Consider the following 13,933-nt stretch of genomic DNA (forward strand, 5'->3'; position numbering starts at 1 on the left):
TATAGGTAAATGGAGCTACTTCTAAAGAGCCATTTGAAGTGCTGGTCAAGAGCCTTTTGGAAAGTTCTTGGCCTTCTGCCAGGAGCCATCTCTTGTTGCTGTGGGCAGCATGAGTGAAGCTATTCAATCCACACTGGTAGGTGAGAACAGGTGATGGTTCAGATCACAACTTTTAATCATTTAAATCAAGCAGGCAACCTTGATTCAAATAATTCAGTTAATTTCTTAACATTTGTTTCCTGTTTGTGTAACTTAGAACATGTTGACTTTATACTGAATCTGGTGAAGCCAGGAAGATCTATATATGTACACGTTTATTTAAGAAGTTATATAAATTAGTGTAGGTTTATTCAGATTCTTATTTTACCTTTTTTATTGTTAGAAGATGGCAAATGATGTATTTCTTCTTTACTAGATGATTTTTTTACTTGGGATTTAGGTCAAGCTGCATTTGGATCTATTGTTTAACAACATTTTAAAACCACTGTTATTGATTAAATGAAGTAACCTTAATATGCTAGGTGCATACATAGGAAAAGTAAGTTTATCAAAATATGTTTTGAACTTAAAGCTGATATATTGAACATCTGAGTATTAACTGTAGATGATGAAGCAATAAGAAACAATTTGTTAATATAGACCAGATTTTCAAAGGTGTTTTAGGTGCCAAAAGTTTCAAATAGGTGTATAGTGGGCTCTCAAAATTACCTGATCGGGTTAAGTGCCCAGCTCCCACTGTGGGAGTTGGCCTTTGTGTATGCTAGGAGTTTTTTACTGGTGCACCTGTTTATTATACTAGCCAATTGCTTCTAGTGTGGCTGCAGCTCTAGCAGCAGCAATGAGCTTTATATTGATACAGTTAAACTCCTTATGAATGGTGGGGGGGAAAAATGGTAGCATGGTTACATATGCATTAGGGACTTCTACAGCTGTATTGGTGAGTGATCACACCTCTTCTTATCCCCCACCATAGCCATGCTGAAGTTTTTAGCATAGAGCAGGGATTTCCAATCTATGGTTTGGGACCCAAACATGGGTCACCATTAGATTTTCTAAGGGTCACCAGCTGGGCTGCTCCAAGACTCATGTAGCTCTTCAAGGAGCCATTTGCAGCTGTTGCTGCTCGCTCTTCCAGCTCTCAGTCCCTGCTCTGCAGCATTTAAATGGAATGCAATTTAGTTGGTTTAATTGCTGGCAGAAGGGATCCTGCTCTTAAATCAATAAAATTGAGTCCCCTTTCAGCATGGCAGGGCAGGGAACTGCCTGCGCTGCAGGTGGGGAAAGAGAGCAGAAACTGTGGGGAGCTGTGCAGAGGAGGCGGTGGCCTGGTGAAAAAGCAATGGAGGGCAGCAGTGGCATTTGTGAGGTAGGTGGGGGTGTTTGGGGCTGTGAGGGGGGAGCAATTTGGGTCTGCAAGCGGTTTAAGTCTGGGAGTGGGGGTGGCATTTTGGGGCGTTGAAGGGTTTCTCTGGCGGCCGGGGGGAGGAGAACAAAATATATAAATTTTTTTCCCAGGGGAGAATCTCCCCCTCCCTGCTCCTGGTTTTGAATTGCCTTGGGTCACAAAGTCTTACTGAATTGTCAAAATGAATCACCATCTCGAAAAGGTTGGGGACCACTGGTGTAGAGGGTTCTTTGTCTTCCATTAGATCTCCAAGTTTCCTCCATTCATATGCTGACAGTTTTTGATGGCTTCTTCATACTAACCCTAACACATTTCTGCAGATGCACTGACTTCTTCCATTTGGAAGTGATGTGTAATTTGTATATCAGTTTGTTTATTTTCTGTCCAAAACATGGCTGAACAGCAATAATTCATATCCAAGTGTGGCCTAGCAGGTAGAGTGTGACTGCAACCATGACTCTTTGAGTTTAAACTTTGGTGGTGTGGACTCAGGGCATTACATGCCTCAGTTACTAACCTGTTTGCCTAATGAGAATCCCTACTTATACCCTCTGAGATATTAATGACTGTGAAATTTTCTTCGGTGTTGAATATTCAGTCACATAAACAATTTTATGCTGCTTTGTTGTTTAAAAAAATTACACTAAAAATGTATCCCATAAAATAAAGGGATTAAAACCTAGTCTACAAACTACAGCGTAAGGTTGATATAAGGCAACTTAATGTTGATCTGACTCTGTAACTAAAATTCTTCCAACCCATGCAACTCCCCCACTAAACACGCTTAACTCCATTCCCCAAGAGGAATGGGTGTAGATATAGTTAGGTTAATACCCTCACTGTAAGTAGTGCATTGCTTCCATTGTCTGTTGCTGACTTGCAGAAGTGAGCCAATGCTGACAGTTATCAGTGCAAGCACTCATTGTGAGGATACATACCCACAACAGGGGAGTGCACTGTGGACATGCAAAAGCGATGTAATTACTGTACTGGCTGTATGTGGTCATACTTCAAATCAGTGTAGTTTTGTGTTGTAAACATACCCTAAGAGGGAAGATTTAGGTATTGTAACATTGCTATTCAGTGGGATTGGAGGAACAGTGACTCTATGTTTAAGATGGCCAAAATCCACTGACAATAGAAAACATAAGGCTGCCATGTCAGTTGCAGTGTGAAAATACTGTAGGTTTAAGTGATTAGGAGAGAAGAAAATGAGCATCTTTAGCACTGGTTCACTGTGAGTTGACTATTTTTAAAACTTCCAGTGTCTTGGTAGAGTAAACGGTATAGTCCATGGGTGTCCAACCTTTTGGCTTACCTGGACGGCATTGAGTGAAGAGGAATTGTCTTGGACCACATATAAAATATATAATATAGTTAATGTATATAAATCACATAATAATGTTAAAAGTTTATGATCTTGTGGGGCCGCATTACTAGCTGTCCAGGGCCGCATGCGGCGCACGGGCCGCGGGTTGGACACACCTGGAATAGTCCATGAAGCAGTTGCGTTAATTATCCTTAATATGGCACAGTGTGAGTGTGAAGGTACTATGGGAAAGGGGGATATACAATGCCTAGGCTATGTCTACCCTAACCCCCCCCCCCTTTTGAAAGGGGGATGCAAATGAGACACTTAAGCATATGCTAATGACGCGCTGCAATGAACCAACCAAATAGGAATAAGGGGATTTCCAAATGTGTGGGCTCCTTTTGAAAAGGGCCCCGTATAGACGAGCCGTGCGCGATGGAAAGTGGCACTTTTGAAGTGCTGCGTTGGCCATTATGCTAATAAGGCAATGCATATTCATTGCAATGCCTCATTAGCATATCCTGAAGTGTCTCATTAACATCCCCCTTTTGAAAGTGGGGGCGGGGCTAGCGTAGACAGAGCCCTAATGTTTGAAGTTAAGCACTATAATGAAGTCACTGTAAAATCACATTTCTTGGTGATATTACTGATTAGAGAAAATAAATTGTGCACTACAATGGTTGACAGAAGGGCATGCTAATACTTCATATGAATTTTTCTCTCAAAGGAGAAAAACTTTCGAAACAGCAGCTACATAATTCCAACATCATTAAGAAGTTAAGAATGAAGGAGAAGGAAAATGAAAATATTAGAGCAAAACAGAACAAAAAGATTAATGAGTTAGAAGAGGAGTTGCAGCATTTAAAACAGGTTAGGTATATGTGCAGTTACATTGTGTAAATCATTATATTCTGATATTGATTCCTTTAAACTGACTGTGCAAATGTTCATTTGTTTCTAATTATATAGTTTATTGTTTGCACTCTGTCTTCTTTTGTGGGTACTTTCATTTATCTGAAGTTTGGTTTTTTAAACAATTACGGATATCTTTTTGGAAAATTTTCAGTTAAAATAACTATATTTCTGTTACATTCGATGACATACTGAAATTTCTCAATGGTTACAGATGTTCTTCTGAATTAATATCTATCTACAAGTGTCGGGCTTAGTTTTATTGTGATTTATTGTGGAAAATCAGGATGCAAATGCCACTTCATGCTTTTAGGGGCTTAATATTCTCTTGCTTGCCATAACAGGTAGTTAGTTGATCCTTGGTGATCAGATATGTAATTCACAGATTATCTTTCCAGGCCTAGGTTTGTGGCACTCCTGTGAAGGATTCTTTTTAGTATGTCATCGCTATTTAAAGACATTATTCATTCGCAGACCTTGGAGTAGGGCTGTATTAGAAAAACTGGAGAAGTTTGATGAAATTAGAGCTCCTCTTTGATGTTGTCAAGCATTTCTGCAGTGGAAATAGCATGAGTACTAACCTCAGGGGAAACCGTCAGGAGGCAGGGCACAAACCTGAACTGTCTACAGTTCTACACTTACCTCTCATCAACCAAATACGAAGTGTAAACTCCTCAGGCAGTGTAACAGCCTAATTGTGGAGTCACAGGCATTCATTACCCTTGGCTACTCTGGTCAATCTTGTCACATTGTCAAGCTTGCCTTAATGATTGATAGACCCTTTTGTCAAAAATTCAAGAATTTTCAAGTTATGTACCCAGCATCAATTGCACCTTGATGTCTCACCTTACATCCAAGGCAGGAAGTCTGGGTTGAGCTACAGGCATGCTCGTAGGACAGACAATTTAAAAAGGGTGAGCCTGGAAATAGAAACTCAGGGGGCCATGCAGAAGCGCTTCAGGAAGGAACGGTAGAAGGTGAGTGCTGGTGGACAGGCAGCCTAGAGGGCCATGTCTGGTATCTGAGCTGGCCTTTGAGAGAGCTCCATGGACGGTGACATCAGAACAAGATTCTGTCCAGGCAGTAACAGGTAACCTAAGGTAGAAGCAACCAGATACAGTTCCTGGACGAGGCAAATACTGAACTCAAGAGAGTTGAAGGACTGGGAGTTATAGAGCCTCTTAGCCAAGAGGCAGAGAGAGAAGGCTGTCATGTTGCCAATCCTCTAATAAACTATTCTGATATTTTTTAACTGGGAAAAGAAGTGCTAGTGTTGACAAACCCTAGTATTTCACACATGTTAATGCTTCTCTCCTGTCTGGTAATTTACAGATACAGAGCAAGCACATGAGTATTACCTTATAACATCAGATAGAGATATTGTAAGTGAGATTAATGCATGCAGCAGCTCTCATGAAGTCTAAGTACAACCCCCTATTTAATAACTGTAATACCAACATTAACAATGTGAAAACACGGGGGGCCGGACTGGTTCCCACTGTGGGTTCATCAGTGTTCAGATGAAACTTGAGCCATGGCATATGCTGGCACCTGTTCTGCTAGTACCTCAGGTACCACTTAATCTGTGGTGGTTGTCTCCTTATCTCAATAGGCATCCCAGCATCAAACACCTCTCCTTTTTTCTTCAACTTCAATTAAAGCGTCAGTTAAGTTCTCGGCTTTCACTCAAGTCTGATTTGCCGTCTTGATAGTTCATTCACAAAAACTTCTGATAGTGCTCATCAAGGTTTTTTGCTGGTCTTGAACTCTATTGCTACCTTTGCCTATGCTCATGGCCACTAAACGTCACTGTAGAGGCCTGTACCTGTATTGATCATAGCTATGTTGTAGCCATTCAAGAAGAAAATGTTGTTGTCTCAGTAGGAGCTGATGTTTCAGGTTTTAATGTAATCTTAAATTTGGAAGGTTTTTTCACTTTTTTGGTAGATTATTATGGATTATTTTTGTTCTAATAGGTGCTTGATGGCAAGGAGGAAGTTGAAAAGCAGCATCGAGAGAACATTAAAAAACTGAACAGTGTAGTGGAGCAACAAGAGAAGGATCTGAGCAGACTTCAGGTCGATATGGAAGAGCTTGAAGAACGAAACCGAAGTGTTCAAGCAGCACTTGACAGCGCATACAAGTAAGGGGATACTTGCATACAAAAATCAAGAAGTTCACATTTAGAAATTCCTATGTGCAATCTCTGAGATGTGTTTAATATGAAGTAAAAAAAATTTTTATTTTTTTTTTTTGACATAGTACAAACTGTTAAGATCACTGTAGCTTTTCTACTTAATTTGAATCTTATAATACAGAAATCCAGTACCTTTAATTCTTGGTTTGTAGGGAACTTGCTGATCTTCATAAAGCTAATGCTACAAAGGATAGTGAAGCACAAGAAGCAGCATTAAGTCGTGAATTGAAAGCTAAGGAAGAACTTGGGTTAGCTCTGGAAAAGGCCCAAGATGACGCCCGCCAGCAGCAAGAGGCCTTAGCAATTCAGGTGAGCTTTAACTGTGGTGGGTAAAGCTTTCTCTTCTAATTTAAGAGTGTACAGTGTGCTCCACTGGAGGGATTCAGTCTGTGTGTGACCTGAATGTTAAAATTTTCCTCCTTTCTTTCAAAAACAGCTTTTACCAAACCCACCGTGAAATTTTTTTTACAAATCCTAGCATGACTGTTTTGTAACTTAGTAAAGAGAAAATAATGTGTACAGATACATCATAAATTCAATTAACAATGTAGTAGAACAGAGGAGGAGAAAAGTTATCACATTAAACTGCTTGTCCAAAGTTGTAATCTTTATTTTAAATGTGTTGTCTAAATTTGTGATTACTGGTTTGGTGATTAAACCATAGTACTTATTCCATTCTCTTATTGCGATGCTAAGGGTTACTTCCTTGAACTGAACGTTATGCTGCTAGTCAGTAGGTGAGTAAACTAGTGAAATTATTGTGCACATCATGTCTTTGGCTGTTCATAGCTGTCCTCTCAACTTCATAATGGAGCCCCCACTATAACATTTGCTGATGCAAGTACAAGTGGCTGTGGAATTGACAACTGGAAGCTAAATTTTTTCATTGGGAATTAATGAAATATAGTAATCGTCTATTTCCTCCTGATACAGGTGGCAGACTTAAGACTGGTACTTCAACGCGCTGAGCAGCAAGCAGCAAGAAAGGAAGACTATTTGCGCCAAGAAATTGGAGAACTGCAACAGGTGCAGTAAAAATTGTCGCTGACATTTCTAGCCACCTCCATGTTCATTTGGTTTAAAGTTCTCTCACACACACGGGTTATACTGAAAAGGGCAAAGTGAGTGAGGTAACATATTTTATTGGACCAACTTCTGTTCGCAGCAATGGAGCTAACCCATTGGGGACCCTAGGCCAGAACGAATCACCCAACCAACATACTGTACTAAAAAAGCAAATTGCGTTGTGCAGAGCCCTAACCAATTGCTTATTCTGCTTGTGCCTAGTACCAACTCTGTTTGATGAGAGACACAAGCTTTCAAGTTACACCCAGCTCTTCTTCAGCTCTTTTGCAGTGACTTTTAGTGTCACTGCAAAATGCAAGGTGGAACAATTTGTTTGTAATATATGCCAACTTCTGGCCTTCAAACACTTTCTAGCCCCCACCCCCCCAGACTCTCCCGCCTTTCCAAGCTCATTATCACAAGCAGGTGCCCTGCAAACCAAGACACAACTCAAAGTGGCACCAGATCCTGCCAGACAAGCGGATGGAACTCCAGTGTTACAATGACCAACACCCACCACAGTAAAAATTTCAAGGTCCATGGATCCTACACATACCTATCCCATGTGGGACATCTCATTCGGAGTGCTAAAACCACAATAATTTATTTTGGATGAAACCAGACAATCGTTATGCTTGCAAATAAACTCACAAAGATGACAAGGTTTTTGTATCAATTTCCTGCGGTGGCTGCTTTTCACAAATCAGTTACTAAGATATTTAACCTATCAGTCCTTATCCCTGAAGGAGAGCTGCACAGCACTTCCAAAAGACAAGTCTGGGCGTTTAAATTCATTAGTCTTTCAGAAATTAAAATTCAACTGAGACAATGGATTTATGGCGTATTACAATCACGAACCCCCTCTTTTTGTCCTACGACTGCAAAGGTGTTAATGAGTCACTTTGTCTTGAATGGTCCCTTACAAAATGGGCTAATATGTGTTAGCACTATGTATGCTAAACAAACTAATCTAGCTTACATTTTGGTGTGATGCTGGCCGTGTTTACGCGAGCAAGTCCTTCCGGAAAATCAGGTCCTCTTCCAAAAGAAGAAGCAGAGCATCCACGCACAAAATGTGCTCTTTTGAAAGAAGGTGGCACTTCTTACGGAGGCCCCCCTCCTCTCCCAAATGAGAGAGGGTGCCTTCTTCTGAAAGATTCTTTTGGAAAAAAGTGTGTGCAGAGCAGTCCTCCATGGCTTCGGCCAGCTAGAGTGCGGAGACAACCCTACCAGCAGCATCGGGGCTCTATAGTCTGTGTCTGGCCGACCTTAAAGCTGCAAGAACCTAGAAGCCCTGTGGCAGGAAGCTGAGAGCATGGAGGCAGCGAGCATGTGCACTGCTGCAACACACATCCTCCAGCTGTTCCTGCAGTGACCGGAGACACCCTGGCCAGCAGCCAGCCAGCCAGCCACCCCAGCACATGCATGGTACTCCCAGGGAACTGCCTGAGTGTTCCTGGGAGCCTGCCAGGGGCACAAAGGGGAGGGCCCCATCATGGGCAGAGCCATAGCTCCAGGACTACCTGGGGCACTGGCATGAGGAAGAGGTCCTCTGGGACACCAGAGGCCACCGGCAGAAAGCCCCTACATACTCCCAGCTGGCTAACAGCTTGGCTGCCTGAGGTAACGCTGCCTGGACCACTGGTGCAAAGTTAAGGAACTCAGGCAGGGGTACATGCGGGCCCAGGACAGAACCAGACAGTCGGGTCAGGCTCCAGCCTGCCTGCCTTTACTACAGGGAGCTGCGAGAGCTCCTCATGGGCGAGGCAGGGTGATACTGTAGGTCCATGGCTCTCACAAGTGAGGGTCGGAACTGGGCACAGGCTCATCTTTGTTGTAAACAGCTTGGCAGGCCTCAGCAGCATCTGCAGGGAGGGACTGTTGGAGAGGGGCCTTTTAACACAGCTGGTGCCCCCAGAAGGGCTTTCTGGCCATGTGACCCCGTCCATTCTTTTGAAAGAGTGCCTGTGGCTGTGTGGATGTACTCTTTTGAAAGGATGGATAGCTCTTCCTGTCCGCATTTAGTGTGTGTATACAGTCTTTCGAAAGACTATCTTTGGGAACATCTCTTCCTGAAGATCATCTTTCGAAAGATCATTATAGGGTAAACGCAGCCTCTGGGAGTAACTTTCCCGGACCTGAAGAAGAGCTGTGTGTGGCTGGAAAGTTTCTCTTACCAGCAGAAATTGGTCCAGTCAAAGAAATTCTCTCCCTCCACCTTGTACCTCTAACATCCTGGGCAGGACCGAAGCAGCTACAGCTACACTTCATACATAGAATTAACTAAGTTGTTTGGGGAGGAGGACTTCTAAAAGCAGAGTTCATTATGCTAAAATGACTTTAATGTGACTGGACCACAAGATAGTTGTTTGGGTACATACCTTTTAGGCCACTTCTATTGCAGATGAACGTTAGGAACAAATGCTAAGGAAAACCTTTGGTGGTTCTTTGAAATAATTATTCCAGATTTTTAATCATGAACAATCTTCATAGTATGAAGTAAAATTGAACTATTAAGATTTTGTTTATGCTGTAAAACTTCCAGCAAATGAACAGTTGAAAAGTGCAGTTTAAAAATGCAGTTTAAATAGTAGCTATTGCAGAATATATCAGGATTGTAGTTAATGTTTAGCTGAATTTTGTGGTAAAATTTAAAAAGATTTAATGGCATTTACTTAATTCAGAGACTCCAAGAGGCAGAGAATCGGAACCAAGAACTGAGCCAAAGTGTTACATCTGCCACCAGACCACTTCTTAGGCAGATTGAAAATCTGCAAGCAACATTGGGAGCACAAACCTCATCCTGGGAAAAGTTGGAGAAGAACCTTTCTGACAGGCTCGGTAAGTCTAGCTTGTAGAATTTAGAATGTAGACTAAAATGTCTCATTGTGGACACTGTGGCTTTACGCTGTTTGAACCATATCTGAATTGCATCTTTTAGCAAATGTGCCAAACATTTCAGCTAAACAAATAATTGGCTTAAGTTATTATGGGTGCCTGATCGTTTTGGTGTAGAAGTCAATTTATGGGGTTTTTTGTTTGGTTGTTTAGTTTTTTGTTTTTGTTTTTTTTATAATGGACTGTGTATTTACTCTTGGGAATAAGGTGAATCTCAAGCCCTCCTTGCAGCATCAGTTGAGAGAGAGCGTGCTGCTACAGAAGAACTTCTTTCCCATAAAGCTCAGTTGTCTTCCAATGAATCACAGAATAGCCTCTTGAGGCAGGAAAAGAGTCGCCTTCAAGCTCAGCTAGAAGCAGAGAGAGCCAGACTCAAGAAACTGGAAAATGAAAACAGCAGGTGAATTGGGTTAAGTCTTTGGCTTGTACATGTTACTTTAGGTTTATATAGTAATGAAAGGAATCTGTTGTCTTGTATAACAAACTACCTTAGGTTTTTGAGTTTGATTAGGAAGACTTGCCCTTTTGTATTAATTTGATCGTTACCATGTAAAATACTGATGGTGTTGCTGGACCTTCTTTCTGAAACAAAATAGGAAGAAGGATTCTTTCAAAAACGTTTCTTTCCCTGAAGGAACCCCCATCTACACAGCTGTTTTTGTTTTCGGAAAAATCTCTTCCGGAAACGCAAGACATTGTGTGAGACTATGCAAATGAAATGTGAGATTTGTAAATCAGCGCTTTATTGAAAATGCAGATTGCCCTCATCTGCATTCATCCTCCAAAAAGGGAATACAATGTAGAGGTAGCCCATGCCTTATGTTTTTGTCTGTTTCAGTACATTTTTTTTCTTTGTGTGAAACTAAAATGGAAGCACGAAGATTGTCTTTAATAAAATTACATTACCTTTGGGTTTTTTTTCACTATAGGTATGAAGTTGAATTAGAAAACTTGAAGGAGGAGTATGTGAAAACTCTTGATGAAGCGAAGAAAGAAAAGGTATTGATTAATTCAGTATTGTAGTGCTTCATCATAAAATTCTGAGTTTGCAGGGAATTAATAATCCCCATTTTCTCCCTTTTAGATGCTGTTAACCACTCAGCTAGAAATGGAGAAAATGAAGATTGAACAAGAAAAAAAGAGAGCAATTTTTGTACAAGAAACAGCAAAGGAAAAGGTATTGAAAGCCTCTTTAATGTTAATTCATGTATTTTAAAAAATCTTATTGGGTCACAAGGTAACAAAGCAAGTCACAAGTGCTAAAATGTCCTATAAGCAACAAACGAGGATTAAGAGACTATAGCAAGGTAATGCCATGAAACTATCTAGGACCCTTATTTTGTTCGCCCAGTGAATTCAGTGTTTTTATGAAAGGTGCTGTATTGACAGTCCTGAATAATTCCTCTACTTCTTGAAAAATGTCAGGAAGAAGGGGTCTCTGGAAGGAGGACTTCCTTCTGGAAGATCCCCCAGGGGCTGCACCTCTACATGTTATTTTGGAGTCCAGAAGACCGGACTCCAAATCACGTGACCCTACGCTAATGAGGCACTGGTAATTTACATACATGCCTCATTAGCATATTGTGGGTTGTTCATTTGCATGCCACTCCAAACGTGTCATGTGTAGAAATGGCTTAACTGTACCAGTGTGGCGTTTTCTTCACCCAAAGAGGCATGGAATTTCGTGTCTGAGCCCACTGAAAAACTGTTGCCTCTGCTGAGACTGGCAGCAAGGTTCCAATTAATTCCAGTTATTTTGTGCCTATCTGATTACAGAGACAATAAATCTTGGATTCCACTTTGTTTAACATAGTTAACAAATGCCCACCAGTTGGCAACAGCTTTCAGTCACTACTGGTCAGCAGTTGATGTTCTGACACAGCTGTCTTCACATCTCCTATTTGCTTCAGTTCTGTAACCAAAGTCCTGTTCAAAACTGTTTATTCATTCTTCTGAAGTCAGCATATCTTCAAATGCTGATGATAGAGGATACCAACCTATTCAGAAAACTCATCAGTAGCAGAGTTTAGCTTCAGACCCATTGTGTAGTACACAGCGTGATGACTGAAAGAGCCCTTTGCAGTAGATAGTAACTATTGTGTCTGCATAGCCAGAAGAGCCTCTGGAGTTGTTTGTGCTAGTGATAGTGTTAAATCCACTTCACTGTTTTCAAGTTCAGTTACTATATGGGGGTGAAAAAAAAAAAGAATTTGCGCTCTGGATTTGTGATTGATAAAAGAAATCCCTGTCTTTGTTCCTTGTATTCACTTTCTCTTAACTATTATATTTTTCAAAGGAACATAGATCATGTACCTTATCAACAGTGGAAACTGTTTCAAGTACTCCAACTCTGTCACGCTCAAGTTCTATAAGTGGAGTTGATACAGCAGGGCTTCAGGCATCTTTCCTTTCTCAGGTGGGGTACCATTTCTCAGTTGATGGATTGTAATCATTTTGCTATTGTGTGTGTTTTTGCAGTGAAGTATGTTGGTGTCTTCAAATAGTTTTGTTAGTATGTTAATTGTATTTCACAAATAACTGCTTTGAAAGAATTATTTCAGCTATTTCTTAAGCGTATCTACAAAATGCCCAAGTTTGCATAGCATCTGAAGTAGAGTGCCTGAGAGCACGTTCCAAAAAACATAGTAATGTGCAAGATACAAACTTCAGGTGCTATTCATGTAATTAATTCCAAGGTGCTTTATAAAATAAGCAGACACAATATCTAAGGTTGACTTGATTTTTAATCTAATGATTCTAATATAGTGGACCACTCATTTGCGAGAGACACTGCCACTGTCTTGATAAAACCTGTGAAAAGGCTGTTGGTTCTGATGATTTTCGTCTGAGAATACCGAGATCTATGCTAGCCAAATGGCCATAGTAAGGGTGACATGGGAGCAAGTAAATAAAAGTTCAGCCTAACTCCTTAGCTATTCAGAAGGATCTTTTTGTTTTAGAATGAATATATTTGAAGCATTGAAACTTTTGACTCAAACGAGTCATCATTTGCTGTTTGTGTTGAATCAGTAGGATATTGCTTTTAGTTCTAAAGTCTTTAAACATGAAGTAATCTGTAAAATCTCACAGTTGGTTAACTTTTTTGTTTATAGGATGATCCTCATGATCATTCATTTGGGTCATTGTCTACAAATGGGATCAATCTATATGATGCTGTAAGGATGGGAGCAGGGTCAAGTATAATTGAAAACCTGCAGTCACAGTTAAAACTGAAGGAAGGAGAGATTTCTCACCTACAGGTACTGAGAGTCACTTTAAATTTACTTAACAGGGAGTTCAGTGGCATTTCGAAGACTAGCAGATTTATTAGGGTGTTAGAGCATAAGCTTTCATGAGATAAACTCACTTCCTCAGATGCTGAAGAGAAAACAGAAGGAAGGAGTACAGATGGGAGTGTGACATCAGTGTTAACAAAAGCAGAGAGTATGTGGCTCATCTCCAACAGAGATGAGAAGGTGGGAGAACCTGAATAGGAAATTACCTCTTGTGAATACCACTCCAGGGCTGTGTCTACACTAGCAAGTCCTTCTGGAAAATCAGGCCCTCTTGTGAAAGAACAAGTGGCACATCCACACAGAAAATGTGCTCTTTCAAATTCCTTTCCAAAGAACACTGTGCTTCTTCCTTATGAGAGAGAGAGAGAGTGCCTTTTCCTGAAAGATTCTTTCAGAAAAAAGCATGCGTAGATGTTCCAGGGGCGCTTTGTTGGAAAGAACAGTCTTCATGGTGCTGAATTTTTCAATCCCTGGCCCACTCTTTCAAAAGAGTCAGGACTTTGGGGATGCTGTCTTTCAAAAGAGCAGATTGCTGTTTTGATCTGCTTTTTGTGTGTAGACCCAATCTTCCGGAAGATAGTCTTTCAGATGATCACTGTTGTGTAGATGTAGCCCAGATGGCTGTTTTAGCCCTTGATTCACAGGTCAGATCTGCATGTGAATTTCAGTTCAGCAGTTTCTTCTTGCAATCCTTTCTTTGAATTTTTTTTTTTTTTTTTTTTGGCCTGAAAATGGCAACTGGCAAATCAGACAGAAAGTTAAAGTGCTCCCCCACTGGTTTTTGTATGTTTCATTCTTAATGACTGATTTGGATCCACTTATTCTCTAGCATGGGGACAGTGTCTGGT

General features: G+C 40.8%; 1 protein-coding gene across 4 annotated transcripts in view; it reads left to right on the forward strand.

The window, feature by feature from the left end:
• Window positions 1–13,933, forward strand: part of TMF1 (TATA element modulatory factor 1) — a 40,433-nt gene that overhangs the window by 15,961 nt on the left and 10,539 nt on the right. For all 4 annotated transcript variants that reach the window (XM_075005208.1, XM_075005207.1, XM_075005206.1 and 1 more), the window contains exons 6-15: window positions 3,445–3,587; window positions 5,606–5,772; window positions 5,979–6,135; window positions 6,760–6,852; window positions 9,576–9,732; window positions 9,997–10,189; window positions 10,719–10,788; window positions 10,874–10,966; window positions 12,086–12,205; window positions 12,903–13,049. In XM_075005208.1, coding sequence (XP_074861309.1) covers window positions 3,445–3,587; window positions 5,606–5,772; window positions 5,979–6,135; window positions 6,760–6,852; window positions 9,576–9,732; window positions 9,997–10,189; window positions 10,719–10,788; window positions 10,874–10,966; window positions 12,086–12,205; window positions 12,903–13,049 — 1,340 coding nt within the window. The remainder of the gene's footprint in view (window positions 1–3,444; window positions 3,588–5,605; window positions 5,773–5,978; window positions 6,136–6,759; window positions 6,853–9,575; window positions 9,733–9,996; window positions 10,190–10,718; window positions 10,789–10,873; window positions 10,967–12,085; window positions 12,206–12,902; window positions 13,050–13,933) is intronic.

Source organism: Carettochelys insculpta, chromosome 11, assembly GCF_033958435.1.
Source record: "Carettochelys insculpta isolate YL-2023 chromosome 11, ASM3395843v1, whole genome shotgun sequence".
NCBI classification, from domain to species: Eukaryota; Metazoa; Chordata; order Testudines; family Carettochelyidae; genus Carettochelys; species Carettochelys insculpta.